We start from the raw sequence: 14,796 nt of genomic DNA on the forward strand, positions 1-14,796 counted from the left end.
CACACACACACACACACACACACACACACACACACACACACACACACTATATGTCTGGCACTGTACTAAGGCTACCATATTGGGATTGGGAGTAGTCATCACTTTCTTTGCCACTTTACTCACTGGGGCACTGAGGGAAAAAGGAGCTTGTCCAAGGTCAGAATGAGATAAGTTCTCCAGCCACTCTTCCCAGTTACTTCTCTTGGATACACATAGTAAGTACTTAATAAATGCTTATGGAATGATTTACTGCCTAAAATATGAAAGTGAAGCATTCTTTGATTATTTATTGTATTTGCTGGATAAAGGGCTATGTTTATGTCAGGTATCGCCTCCTCCAGGTAGGCCTGATGCTTTGCGACTCAAATCTGTCCTGCTAACATCTGACCTATCCTAATGCACTGACATTCTTACATGAATTATAGTTAATTGTGTATTGCCTTCGCTTTATACTGAATTACTCTGTGAGGGCAGACTTAGTGGTGACTTATGACATAGCTGTTCACTAAGGATCAGTCTAGCTAAGCTCACAGAGGCTCATCTCCAGTTAGTCAGCCTTGCCACAGAGGTTCTTAACCTTTTTTGTATCATGGATCCCTTAGGTTGTCTGGTGAAGCCTATAGAACCCAAAATAACGGTTTTAAAGGCATAAAATAAAATACATAAGATTACAAAGAAATCAACTATATTGAATTAAATATGCAATTTTTTCCATGCAAGTTCAAAGATTGTTGTTGTTTAGTTGTTTCCGTTATGTATGATTCTTCATGACTTTGTTTCAGAGTTTTCTTGGCAAAGACACTGGAATGATTTGCTATTTCTTTCTCCAGCTGATTTTCTAGATGAGGAAACTGAGGCCAACGGGGTTAAGTGATTTGCGTAGGATCATCCAGTTAGGGATATAATGTGAACTCATGAAGATGTCTTTCTGATGCCAAGCCTAGTGCTCTATTCATTGTGCCATCCAACAACCGACACATTCAAAGATATTCGCCCCAATCAATATACTAACCCCTTGGGGGTCCATGAAGCCCAAAAAAGGAATTTCTCTAGCTTACTCTATGTACTGATAAGATAGCTTACTCACTGTACTAAGTTCTAGGGAGACCAAGAAAAACAAAAATACTTTCTGCCTCAATTCTAATATGAAGAGAAAACATGCAAAGAACTCAACACATTTAAGAAATAGAGATGGAAGATAAGCTCAAAGGATGCCAGCAAAGCTGGTAGCAAAACAAGGCATTTTTCAGGCCATAGTAACTCACAGAAACTAGCTATTAAGTTGTTCATAGATTGAGGATTGGCAGGAACTTCAGCTGCCACAGAGACTATCTCACTTAGAGTTTAATAGATGAGAACCCTGAGCCCAGTGAATTAGGTGGCTTGTCAAAGATTGCAAAGGCAGGCAGCAATGGAAGAGGGATTTGAACCTAGGATCAGACTTCAGAACCAACACTCATTCTGCCATACCATGCTTGTGCTTATTGGTTGGCGTGGTGGTACTATGATATGAAGTGAGAGAAAGGCTTCCCTCACTGATGAAATCATGGCCCCTTAAAGCACAGTGTATTGCCACACTAGTCTGAATTTCAAAATGTAACAGTTTTCCTCCTACCAAGACCAGAATTTTCTAATTATGAATATTACTACCATTAAAATTTCTTACTTAAAAAAAAAAGACGAAAAACAGTCAGGTTTTGCTATTGCAAACACTAAACCATTCTTATTTTGCTACATAATTTTAAAAAGATAATTATGTCTTCAAGGATTATTGGTTAAAGGATATGAATACAGTCTTCAAAAGAAAAGCAAACTATCAGTGACCACCTGAAAGATTACTCCAAAATAACTAATAAAAGAAATTCAAACAAAAAAATCAACAAGTTTTCATCTATTGCTTAGCAAACCATCAAAGATGAAAAAAAAAAATGAAAATTGTCGATGTTGGAGTAGCCCTGGGAAGCCAAGGACATTAGTATACTTTTGCTGGAGCCAGTAAAGTGGTTCAAATGAGTTTTTGGAAAGCAGTTTGGAATTATGTGAGAAAGGTCATTAAATTGTTCTTAGCCTCAGGATCTGACTTCCCACTGTTGTGTATAGGTCCCAAGGAGGTCATAAACAGAAAGAGGTCCCATATTCATTGAAATTATTTATAGCAACATTTTTTGTGATAACAAAAAACTGGAATCAAAGTAGATGCCCAATGCCTGGATAATGGCTAAACAAACTGATATATGAATGCAATGAAATATTACTGTGTTATAACAAATATAAGGAAGTTAAAAATGTAGGAAGACATATGAGTTGATACAGAAAGCATTAAACAGAAATATCTGTACATAATATGTACAATGCATACAATAATGTAAATAAAAAAGGACATTGTCATTACAATGACTAATTTTGGGGCCCAGAGCAAATTAAAGGAAATGTACTTCTCTCTTTTCCTTGGAGAAGGAAGTAGGCGTAGAATGATACATATACTGTCATATTTCTTATGTCAATTCGTTTTGATGAACTAATTTTCTTACACATATAGTAGTTTTACATATATATCATATGTAAAATGTAAAAATACACATCTTACATGTATTTTTCTTACATATACTCATATATATTCTATATACATGTTTCTTAAATACATATATAGCAGGGACTATATAAATGTTTCTTTCCTTCTCTTCCCTTTTCCCCTTTTTTATAAGAGAAGGTTCAGTGAATTAATGGAATGGTATAGGTGGAAATTACTGAGAAAAAGGAAAAGCATGGACAAAATGTTAATTTTTCTAAAAAGGTAATTCAGCTCTCATTATAACTGAGATTAGTAAACTCTTAGCCCATTAAAAATCAGAAAACTATTCTCCCTTTCATACATTTAAGTATTTTTATTGAAAACATGGTGCAACAAAAAAGGCCTCCTTTGCTACAAAGAAGCTGACCAAAAAGTGATGGGAAAAAAAGAGGAAAGTGATAATATGTAACATTTAAAAAATTTTAAAAACTAATTATCAATCTTTGTTTTCACCTTTTTAGTTACTAAAAAAATGGACACAGTAAGGCATATGCTCTGAATCAATTAGAAGGGATCTTAGATCACAGGTGGAGAGCTAGAAGGAACACTAGATGTATGTCACCAAATCCCACTCCCTCTAAACAAGCAAGACTTAAGGGTTTTCCCCAGAATCACACAAGCAGTTAAGTGATGGAGGTAGAATGTGAACCCGGGTCTAAAGCCAATGCTCTTTCCACTGTACCATGCTAATCCACATAAAGATCTAGGACAATACTAGAGGGAAGTAAGATTTTCCCCCCACTGAAAATGACTGATGGTTTGGGGAAAAGGAGGTTATCAACACAGCAAAGAGGCTGTCACTTGTAACAGAGAATTAATCTGTGAGAAGTAGCTCTGGACAAGGCAGGCAGCCTTTGATGTCTTCTTTAACAAGCTGCCTGCACTTCTTCATGAAGGTGAGTCACCGCAGGTCCAGATTCCCAGGAATAACATCGCCCACTCCTGCTTTGATGTGCTCTTATTCAGTGATTGCCATGTAACTAGCTACATTTGATTTAAATGGATCTCCATTAAAATAATTTATAATGATTCCTTTTGGAGCAATTCAGGTAGTGCTTTCTTCTGCTGGAACACATTCTTTGTGTGCAAAGGGGCCCCAGTGCACACTCATTAGATCCACCAGAGGCCTGTGCCTCTCCTGACTACCTCATTTACAAGGCAGGAGTGACCTCCTTGGTCAGTGACCTGGGTCCTCTGGTCTTCCAGAAGTGAAGGGAGCACCTTATTTAAAAAGGGATGTCCTTCAAACATGTCCCCAAAGAACAGATATAAGAAGACCCTCCAAAACTACCCCCCCCCACTTGTATACACCCTTCTGAAGAGTAGGAGGAATACTCCTTTCTCGCTGAGGTATCCTACACCTATAAAATCATAGGTTTGGACAAAACTTATTGTTGGACACTATATATTTTCAGATTTTTTTCAATGAACTGATCAGTTTTGCTGTTTGTTTTTTCTCTTTTTTTAATAATCTAAAAATATGTTCTTTGTTGTAGTTGATGACTTTCTGGAGGGGGAGAGGGAAGAGTATGGGAGGAAATTTAGGCGATATAAAAATATTTTAAAAATCTATTTTTAAAAAAAGAGGAAATTCTTTCTACCTTAAAAAATATATTAAGGGAAATATCCCTCTCTGAGGAAGGTCCTATAAAAATGCAGATTTGATTTTTCACTTAAGTTAAATCTGTTAGGGCTGTGGAAAGACAAGCATACTTAGCCATTGTTAGTGAACTATTCTGGATTGGTTTTAGGAACATTTAGAATTCTGAAAGAAAAGTTACTAGGAGAATTTATACTCTGATCCAGAGTCTCCACTATTCATTTTGTATCCTAACAAGGTTATTGACAGTAAGAAAAGACCCATGTAAATTGAGAAGATCAGTTGGGGAATGGTTAGCAAGTTGTGGTGTATGATTGTGATGAAATACTACTGGGCTATAAGAAATAACAAACAGGAGGGTTTCGGAAAACTCTGGGAAGACTTAGATGAAATGATGAAAAGTGAAACAAGCAGAGCCAGCAAAACATTATACACAGTATCAGCAATATCATAATGACAATCAAAATCAACCATGCTACGCTGAGCTAGGCAATGATCCAAGACAATTCTGAAACTCATGATGAAAAATCCTCTCCACTTCCAGAGAACTGTGATGAACTTTGAGTCAAAATGAAATATAACTTTTTTTTTTTGCAACGAAGCTATTATGAGAATGTTTTGCCTGATTTCACATATATTACTGATATAATTTTGCTCACCTTCTCAAAAGGTGGGAGAGAGGTTAGAAGGAGGAAAAGAATTTGGAATTCAAAAACATTTTAAAGTTAGCTGTTTAATAAAAGAGAAAACAACCATGCGTGTAAAGATTTTCATAGAATCTTTGAGATAAGAAAGCTGGAAACAAAACATGTATACAATGGCTAGGCTAGTAGTTTGTTTTTTATTTTGTCCAATTCTGTGAGTTCATGGGTGCACAAGGTGTTCCCAGTTAAGAAACTTCCTTTACCAAGTAAAGATAGCACTCTGAGAGACTCATCTCAAGCACTAAAATTGACTGGCCTAGGGGGACAAAGCCAGTATGTGTCAGACCTGGATCTTTCTGATTGAGGCAGGCTCTCTATCTATTGTACCCTGTTACCTCTCCATAGAATGTTAATATATCATAAAGATGGTAAATATGTAGGATTTGAAGAAACATGATAAGACTTCAATTAAAAAAAAAAAAAAGCAGAGTCCAAAGAACTACACACACAATAATTATAGCAATGTAAATAAAGACAAGAAGAGGCCAAAAAAACCCACCCCAATTTAGGTCAAGCACAGTGGACAATGATAATACTATGTGAGCTACCAAAATGAAAACATGCATCCTCCTTTCTGTTAATGATCAGTAAACGACCAATGGGGAAAGAGATACACATTATTAGTAGCAATCCAACTAGGTGTTACTTGCTTAATTTTTCAAGGGAAGGTACTTCCCAGTGGGGTTTGTAAAGTTTAGGGGTAGGCACAACCATTTCCATTTTGTATATGTAGCTCCAGGGTATCAATTTTGGTTTGCAATATTCTGAGCATAATCTTAATTTCAGAATCCCTAAATAACTAGGTTGTAACAACTCTAAAGAAATATCCCACACAATAAAATAACCAACGAATCCTATACAGTAAATAACAACACAATCCAAGCACAGGCAGATGTGCTATTAAATTATGAATTGTTATCTCCAAAACAGGTTTCACCGTCTCAAAATCCACAGTCATTCCACAGGTTTGATTGAATGTTGATTGGTAAATATCTTTTGGGCAACATAAAGGTATCAAAAAATTCAGAAAGAGAATAAATTAAATCCTTCAGATTTAATCCATCCTAACTATGATATCTAATATGTAATATAATTATACTTGTTTAATATGCCATGAAATGCCAGCTCAGTTTTATTTCAAAGAAATTGTTGGGTATAATATAAAAATGTATTCTTTAAATAACATCTTTTTAAATTCTCTCAAAGCTTTTCTCCTACATATATAGGCTACAATAATCCAAAAAACAGTATTAAAAATATTTTTTCTAGATTAGTCATATTACCTAATAATAAGGTACTCTAAACATGAAAAAAAAAACACAAATTTTAAACTCTGGCTTCCAGGGCAAATTTAATATTGTATCTTGTTCATCTAAAAAATGATGTTTTAAATTTCTTCAAATACTATTAAATGTCTACCTTTACATAATATATATTCAAAGAAAGAACTATAAGTAGAAAGAATTATAGAATCAAAAAAACATAACTTTGAGTTCCTTGCCTTTGGGGCATAACCATAATTCACTGGCATTAGAATAGGTAAAAGAAAAGGGTTAAATGCAGAACTTTGAAGATATGCTGGCTACCCACAATTTTCTGCTTCCTATTGCCTCCCTTGATTGGTGGTATGACTATTAAGTTCTCTAGATGGTAGTGGCAGATCTCTTGCTAGAGTCAAGACACTCAGTGATTAACTTAGTTTCTGGTATAACGCCCACTGTCAAATCTAACCCTACATTCTTGTCTTCTGCCTCCTTAGTTTTCAAAATGCTTATAATTTCTGCAAATAGTTATTACAACAGTTTCAACATTCACTGGAACTCAACTCCAGTGTATTATATAATACTAATGGAGGAATTTATGTAAGGTGTATTTTCCCAATATTAAATCTTCTGTAAAATTTTTATTAAAACAGATTAATAACACATAATGTTTAACAAAAATGTTAAATGTTAAAATGTTAAAGATAATGTTTAACAAAACTAGGTTTCATGTTCTTATTCAGATGAACAAGAGATGCTAAGGGCAGTGGTGGGTGAGGGGTGAGAAGTAATGACCTGATGGAGAAATATCACAGAATATCAAAGTAGGAATGGATCACAGAGCTTACCTTTCAATTTGAACAGGAACTCCTACACCACCCCCCCCGCCCTCCATGCCATTCCTGACAAAATCTATGCTGCTTTAAGACACCTAGTGAAGGGAAACCTGCTACCTCCAGAGACACTGAATTCCAGATTTGCACAATTTTAATTATTGAATATCTAAAACCTAGTAGGGCAGTGATGGGCAAACTACCTCCTGCGGGCCAGATGCCTGAAATGTTCTCTCTGGCAGTGGGACATTATTCCTACTCTGACGAATACAACGAGTAGGATACAATACAATGAAACTTCAAAAGAGTTGCCTTAGAAACAGACTGACAGATGAGCATTTCCTTTCCTTTGGCCCCTCTTTAAAAAGTTTGCCCATCACTGGACTAGGGTTTATAATCCTTATATAAATAATATGAAAAAAATGGAATAAAACCTGATTGGGTCTCTACATTCACTAGTTTTTAGCACATTTTGGGCAAGTAGTAAAAGGAACCATCTATTAGAGTCTCATTCACAGACAAAGTGAGGCTTGCAAAAAGTCCAACTTTCCTCTAATCAGTCTGGAGGGATTCATCAAGGACAAGGTTTCAAGAGTTGTTTGAATACAGAAAGGAAGAGGTTGGGTGGGTTGAATGGTTGAGCTATCAGGCCATTCTGAGCATCTGGTACACTTTCAGAGAAAGTTCCAAAATAGGAATGATACAACCAAATGAACGTACTGAACAGAATGCTTTTAAAAAAGGCCAGTGGGTAATTTCTTCTATAATTAAATGGTTAGGTTTTCATAACCAAGCCCCTCCCTTCTCCTAAATTTGGGAAGCCATCTCTTTTTAACACTTTACTTAGGTCTGAAGATAAATTAAAGTGATGTATTATATTATTTCTATTCAAAATCCATTTAACTATTTGCTATTAAGGGTCACTATTTGCCCTGGATTTAACATTTAAAATATCAGCAAAAAGAGACGAAAGCTACCTAAGTAAACAGTATCAATTCTTTGACTGCTTTACTTATACTAGGTTCCTGGGTTCAAGTTTCTATTCACTATAGACCCAAGTGATGAAGCAAACTTACGTATTTCTTCTACAACCTCAGGATCACATTCTCTGTATTTCTCTAATTCAGCCTTTAGCTTCTCCTTCTGCTGCCGGAGAGAAGTGAGTTCCTTCGAAAGTACAGTGCGCTCCTCCTGTTTCAAAATCATTTCAAGGCCCACAATCATCACAAAGAAAATATGGTTCAAGAAAAAGCTTAATTCTAACATGCATTTTCATAGGAATTCATCAAAGATTTAAAGTTGACCTTACTTTATAGAGGTGAAAGCTGAGTCCAGAGCGGTTCCATTATTTTCCAAGGGTTTCCCAGAAAATATTATTTGAAACCAGACCTGCCTGCCTCCAACTCTAGTCCTCTATTCTCTAGATTGTGCTGCCTCTAGTTTTATTCCTTTTCACTGCCCAGCACATAGTAGGGGTTTAATTAATGCTTATAGATAGATATCAGGATAAGGACATTAATCTAGGGACTAATTTATCTCCTTATCAATTCCCTTTTCTTTTAGACAAGACCTTGATTTTTTAACAATTGGTGGCATCCACATTCTTCTGATGCAAATTACAACCCCTCCTCTCATCCCTTCCCTCCTTCATGGCTTTTGTCCATGTTTTCCCATAAATGATTCTCAGAGAAGCTATCCAGAGTGCAGGAGGACTTGACCAGAATCCTGGAGGTACTTACATGCAAATCACATGCTTGCCATGAGACTGGCCAAACAGCACCCTTCCCTGCCACCTCCCTTCTCAGCAATACATATCCTAAATGGCTTTCACTGGGCTTATCCACTAAGTACCAGGTAAGTATAAATAAAACAGATACAATTCTTATCTCTTTCACAAATAGAGAATGTAAGAATAGGTATAAAAGTGTGAAATCAATGTCCATGCACAGACATTGCCCTTACTGCTCTAACTACATATAAAGTGATACACACTTATCGATTTATCCAGTGGACTGAATGCCAGGTGTGGCCAAGTTACATATTACAAAAATACTCAAATATTCAAACAGATTTACTATCTCACCAACAATGTGAATAACCTCTCCAACAATGCAGATGGCGAGCCACTGATGCCTTCTCATTCTGTGATTTTTATTTATGTCCTAACATAAATTTACCACAGAGCACCTAGTGTGCCTGTGTGCAAGCGCACGTGTGTGTGTGTGTGTGTGTGTGTGTGTGTATGTGTGTGTGTGTACATGTTGTTTTGGGGCGGGGTGGGGGGGGGACACTTTTCTAAATTTCTCTTTTAAAAAGCATCAGTCCAAATACTAGGTGCATATTTCTCCCAAAATCTAGCTTATGTAAAATGTGTAGAGACAGTAACCATGCTCTTAATACAATTCATTTCATTCAAATAAAGACCGTTTATTTATTTTTATCATTGTTGTCTTAGTCTTCCTACAATTTTCATCACCATTTCTGGCATTGGAAGAGTAGCTTTTTAAGTCACAGATGACTGAGTCAGGGGATATTTTTTTCCAAGAAATTTAAGTTGGCAGACACTAAGTCAATAAGTTGCTGTTAGGACTAATTCCAGATCCACAGAACTCACTGAAACACTTCTCCAGATCCCAAATTTCAAAATTCAACTTTCCTACCACTATATTTCCCCTTCTCCCATACTCCTCACTAAATTCACTTTGACGAATATCTATTGTATGCTTACTATTAAAGCTCTAAAATTAAGGTTGTGTGGAAGAGACTGAAGAAGAGGAAGACAAGGAAGAAGAGGAAGACTGTGGCCCACTCTACCATCCTCCTTGCTTACATGGTCAAATACAAGTTTTAAATGGAAATGCGACCCAATAAATTGCACCTGAACTTTATTTTTTTCCAAGAAATTTAAGTTGGCAGACACTTAGTTTTTCCTAACAGGTAGAAAGTTTTACGTTTTCAATTCAACAAATCTTTGTTATAGGTTTCTACTGTGTGAATCTTCACACTAGGGATACAGAGATAAATAAACAGAGCTTTCTCTTCAGGAGCTTATAATTCAGTCAGGAGAAAGACAGGTGTAAAACCTTGGGAAGACTAAAGTAAAGGTCCAGGATAGTACCATGAGAAAATGAGGATTAATGCTCGCTAACACTTATTCAGAATTTTCAGATTTTAAAGGCACTACATGGTACATATAAAATGTCATTTGGCTATCACAGCCTTGTATGGTAGAGATTGTTATACTGTGATACTTATTTTACAGATGAAGAAATTGAAGCTGAGCACAATAAGCCAAGCGGCACAGGGTCAGACCACATTCAAACTCAGGTCTTTCTGATTCAATCCACTATGCAATACTGCCTCATTTTCAGTTTGAGACAGAGAATGTCAGAGGGCATGAAGGAGGAGGTACCGGGCTAGATCTTGGGAGAAGGTGAGGAGGAACAGGTTTGTATGTTCCAGACATGGGGCATGGTATGAGCAGAGAGAAGATGGGGCAGGACCAGGACAGCAGGACAGGGGGCTGGGAGGAATACAATTTGACTGGAGTGCTGGGTATAGTAACTCTCTGAAATGAGGCTGGAAATGTAGACTGGAGCCAGATTATTGATGGGCTTGAATTCCAGGATTAAGAGTTGGTGTTTTATTTGGTAGGTAATAGGAATCCAATGGGCAGCTAAGTGGCATAATGGATAGAGTGTCAGGTCTAGAGTCAGGAAGATTCATCTTCATGAGTTCAAATCTTGCCTCATACACTTTACCAGCTGTGTGACCCTGAGCAAGTCACTTTACCCTGTTTGCCTCAGTTTCTTCATCTGAAAAATGAGATGCAGAAGGAAAAAGCAAACCACGATAGTATCCTTGTCAAGAAAACACCAAACAGGGCAATGAAGAGTCAGATACAACTGAAACAAATGATGAACAAGAGCAACAAATAAAATTACAATTAATTTTGCTAAAGTAGCAAGAAAATGATCATTGATATTTTACCAGTGTTTAATCTGCAAGATCTTATGTATCACTAATGACTGGGGTCTTATTGAAGAATCATATGTATCTGTGTATTTATATGTATATATGGCATATATATGTATAAAATCTTAAAATTCTTTCTGAATGAGATACTATGCACTTTGAGAGAAAACTGGTAGCCTCTGAGTGCAAAATGAAATATAATTTTTTCATTACCTTTATTTTTCTAAATATGCTTTGCCTGACTTCACTTATATCACTTGCCTTCTCAACGAGTGGAAGAGGGACAGGAGGAGGAGAGAGAATTTGGAATTGATTTTTTAAATGTATGCATAAATGAAAGAAGAAAATTGTGGATGAAGTTGAGAGAGTAAAAACAAATTACTTTCATCTTAGCAGTTTGGCAATGAATGGGTTTGAGAAAGGCAGATGCAAAAGAAGGTGGTTTTAAAATTTTCTTTATCTTCTTTTAGGCCCGAACATGCTTGTAGACTGAGATATAGTTGATGGAGAAAGAGTCGTTGGAAATCTTTGAAAGAAAATGCAAGGTCATTGAGGAGACAGAAGGTGATGATATTAAAGACAAAGATGTGGTAGGAGTTAACTTTGAGGAGGATTATGCCATCCTGAGAAATTACAGAGAAATAAAGAGTGGGGATGTGAGAGATTAAAAGGAATGGATAGGGGCAGCTATAAGTGGCTCAGTGAATTGAGAGCCAGGCCTGAAGACAAGAGGTTGTGGGTTCAAGTTCAGTTTTAGACCAAAAAACAAAAACAAACACCAACCCTTCTGTAATAAATGTTTAACAAATGGAAGAGGCAAACTTGTAGGTCACAGTAGTACACATCAAGATATAGTCTTGACCAATAGGTTAAAACAAATTAAACTGTCAGACAAGTAGAGAGGTTTCTGAATTTGGAGTCAGAGGACCTGAGTTTGATTCTCAGCTCTGCTATTTACTTAATGCTGGTATGGGACCCTGTAAAAAATCACTTATCTTCCCTGGGTCTTATTTCCTTTTACCAGTAAGACAAGAGGCTTAGATTTAGGTTCAAATCTCAGACATCTTATTTCCTTTTACCAGTAACACAAGAGGCTTAGATTTAGGTTCAAATCTCAGACATCTCCTATTTGTGTGACCCTGGGCTTATCTTTTAATCCCCATTGCCTAGCCCTTATGGTTCTTCTGCCTTAGAAGCAATTTACAATATTGATTCTAAGATAGAAGGTAAGAGTTTTGAAAAAAGGAGTGGAGAGATGGGAGTTAAAAGAGATCTCATCAGATGGTGTCAGAATCTTTAAAGTAGAAGGTAAAGGCATCTGCTGGGAGTAAGAGATGAGGTAATGGAACCAGGGGCTTGAATAGAAAAGGTTTAGAATATCCATTGGGGTGAATGTGACAGAAACTAGAATTGGGGTACTTCTAACTCTAGACACTCTAAGATCAGAGTAGGAAGAGGAAATGCTCTATTTATAAACATAAGAATACAGAAGTAGACCAAGCTAGAGATCAAATTGCCAAATTCTGGAGAACTCTATGGTACAACTATTAGGCAAATATTACAAGGAGGTCAGAGGAAGAAATGTTGCATATATATAAAAATATGTATAGTTGCACTTTTGTAGTAGCAAAGAACTGGAAACAAAGTTGGTAACCATTGATTGAGGCATGGCTGAACAACCCATGGCATATAAATGTAAATGAATATGAAGAATTCTGAGAAATTAGGGAAGACTTGTATGAATTGATGTAGATCAGAATAAGCAGAACCAGAACAATTTATATCATAATGTACAGGAAAACAATAATGAAAAGACTTAGGAATTCTAATCAATGCAATGACCAATGGTGACTTCAGTGCACCAACTGGGCTATGAAGCACGCCTCCTAACTGGCATTAGAAAAATGATGTAGTACAGGTTAACAAAACTTACATAATCAGTCAAAGCCAATGCAATGATCTATTTTGCATAATTGCATTTCTTTATTAATAAGGACAGGCTTTGTTGGGAGAAGGGAGGATGGCTGAGAAACGGCAATACTTTTTTTTAAGAAAGCATGAATAAAACACACAAAAAAATTATCTTGTCAAGTCAGTAAGCCTACCATGTGCCAGGCACTATACTGGACTACAAATCTGTGACAAAAAGTTGTAAAACCCAATTTGCCTGATGGAACTTGCCCAAGGTTTTGTTCTCTGCCTGTTTCTTATCACAGACCCATATTCTGGAGAAGAGGATGTCAAGACTTTTGACTGTCATCAGATGTCCTATGTGTTCAGGGATGTTCATACCAAGGGTTTTGCTCTGGTTTAAGTGTAGCTGAATGTCATGGTACAATGTATCCTATATCCCAATCCTATAAGTAGCAGAATGGAAATTAGGGAAAAGGCAAAAGATGAGAAACTCATTGGCATTGGTGAAATGAGCAGCAACAGGATCAGACAGGCAGATAAGAGCTCCTTCAAAAAAACCAAAGACAAGAAAGCCAAAGGTCTTCGTCCCAGAGAGATTCTTGCACAACTACTTTCCATTCTTACTTGAAAACAACACACTTCTTTTCTCCCCTGGGAGCAAATGTTTCCTGTTTAGGAAGCACCCCAAAGCCATGACTAAAACTCAGCAGCCAGGCTGCCAACCTTAGTGCCAGTGTTTCCCAAGCTAGCTTAAAGGTATTTCTACCCAAAATTGCCAGTGTTAAAAGCAAGGCAGAGCCAAGAAGTGACCACTACTTCCTGCCAACTGAAAAAAAACAACAAAACAACTGCAGATCATTTGCAGTAGCTATTTAGAAAACATTGTACCTTGAGAAGGTCTTTAGAAATTTCTGTAACTAGAATATTATTGTGATCATAAGAAAAGTCCAATATGAGGAATCCAGAGAAATGTGGGAAGATTTCAATGAACTGGTAGAGAATAAAAAAAGCAAAACCCAGAGGGCACACACAATGTCAACTATAATGGTTTAACAACCCAAAAGCAAATGAATTATTTGTAATTTTTTATTGACATTTTAAATTTTATCATCATCTGCATTTCCAAACAGAATCTTCACTTCCCAGATATATCCCATGGAACAAATAATAAAAGAAAGATAGGAAAATTTGGTTCGGCAAAATTAACAGATCACCTGAGTCAGACACATGATAATGATACTCACAGCCTCCTACTTCTGTAAGGGGAGGGCATAGTGCATTTCCCTCCCAGCTTCTAGTGTGATCATGGAACCCCTCAACGCTTAGTTTCTTTTGTTGTTGTTACTACTGCTTTCATTTACATTGCTATGGTCATTATGGAATTAGATTCCTGGGGTCCACTTATTTAGCTCTACATCAATTCATGAGAGCCTTTGCATACTTTTCATTATTAATCAGATCCATCATTTCTTTCACCTCAGTAATCTTCCAGCATTCCCCACTCTGGACCATTGTACTATCCCTGCTCTTTCCTTGAAGCCCACCCCCTGGCCTCCCAGCAACTCCAGCTAAGATTCTCCTAGAATTTCCATTTGTGAAGGAACCTGGCCCAGCCTTCTTTCATTCCCTTCTGGTCCTGTTCCTGTCTTTCTGAACTTCAAAAACCTATCTTCCCTGGAAGGCATATTTCCAGAACCTTATTATGTGCTCTCCTCCAGATGGCAGGTCTTTGACAACATCCTTCCTTCCTCTCTTCCTTCCTCACTCCTTTTCTTCCTTTCTCCCTGTCTCTCTTCCATAGCCTTTTATTCCTTCTTCTCTTCTTTACTTCCTCCCTATCTCATTTTCTTCCTTCTCTATTACTTTCTTTCTTTCTTCCTTCCCATTCTTATACCACAATTTGTTTAGTCATTCTCCAGTTGATGGGTATCTACTA

At 36.8% G+C, this 14,796-nt stretch overlaps 1 protein-coding gene across 1 annotated transcript in view; it reads right to left on the reverse strand.

The window, feature by feature from the left end:
• Positions 1–14,796, reverse strand: part of MND1 (meiotic nuclear divisions 1) — a 104,025-nt gene that overhangs the window by 27,912 nt on the left and 61,317 nt on the right. Inside the window, exon 6 of the mRNA XM_044680834.1 lies at positions 8,048–8,162. Coding sequence (XP_044536769.1) covers positions 8,048–8,162 — 115 coding nt within the window. The remainder of the gene's footprint in view (positions 1–8,047; positions 8,163–14,796) is intronic.

This window comes from Gracilinanus agilis, chromosome 6 (assembly GCF_016433145.1).
Source record: "Gracilinanus agilis isolate LMUSP501 chromosome 6, AgileGrace, whole genome shotgun sequence".
In the NCBI taxonomy this organism is placed as follows: domain Eukaryota; kingdom Metazoa; phylum Chordata; class Mammalia; order Didelphimorphia; family Didelphidae; genus Gracilinanus; species Gracilinanus agilis.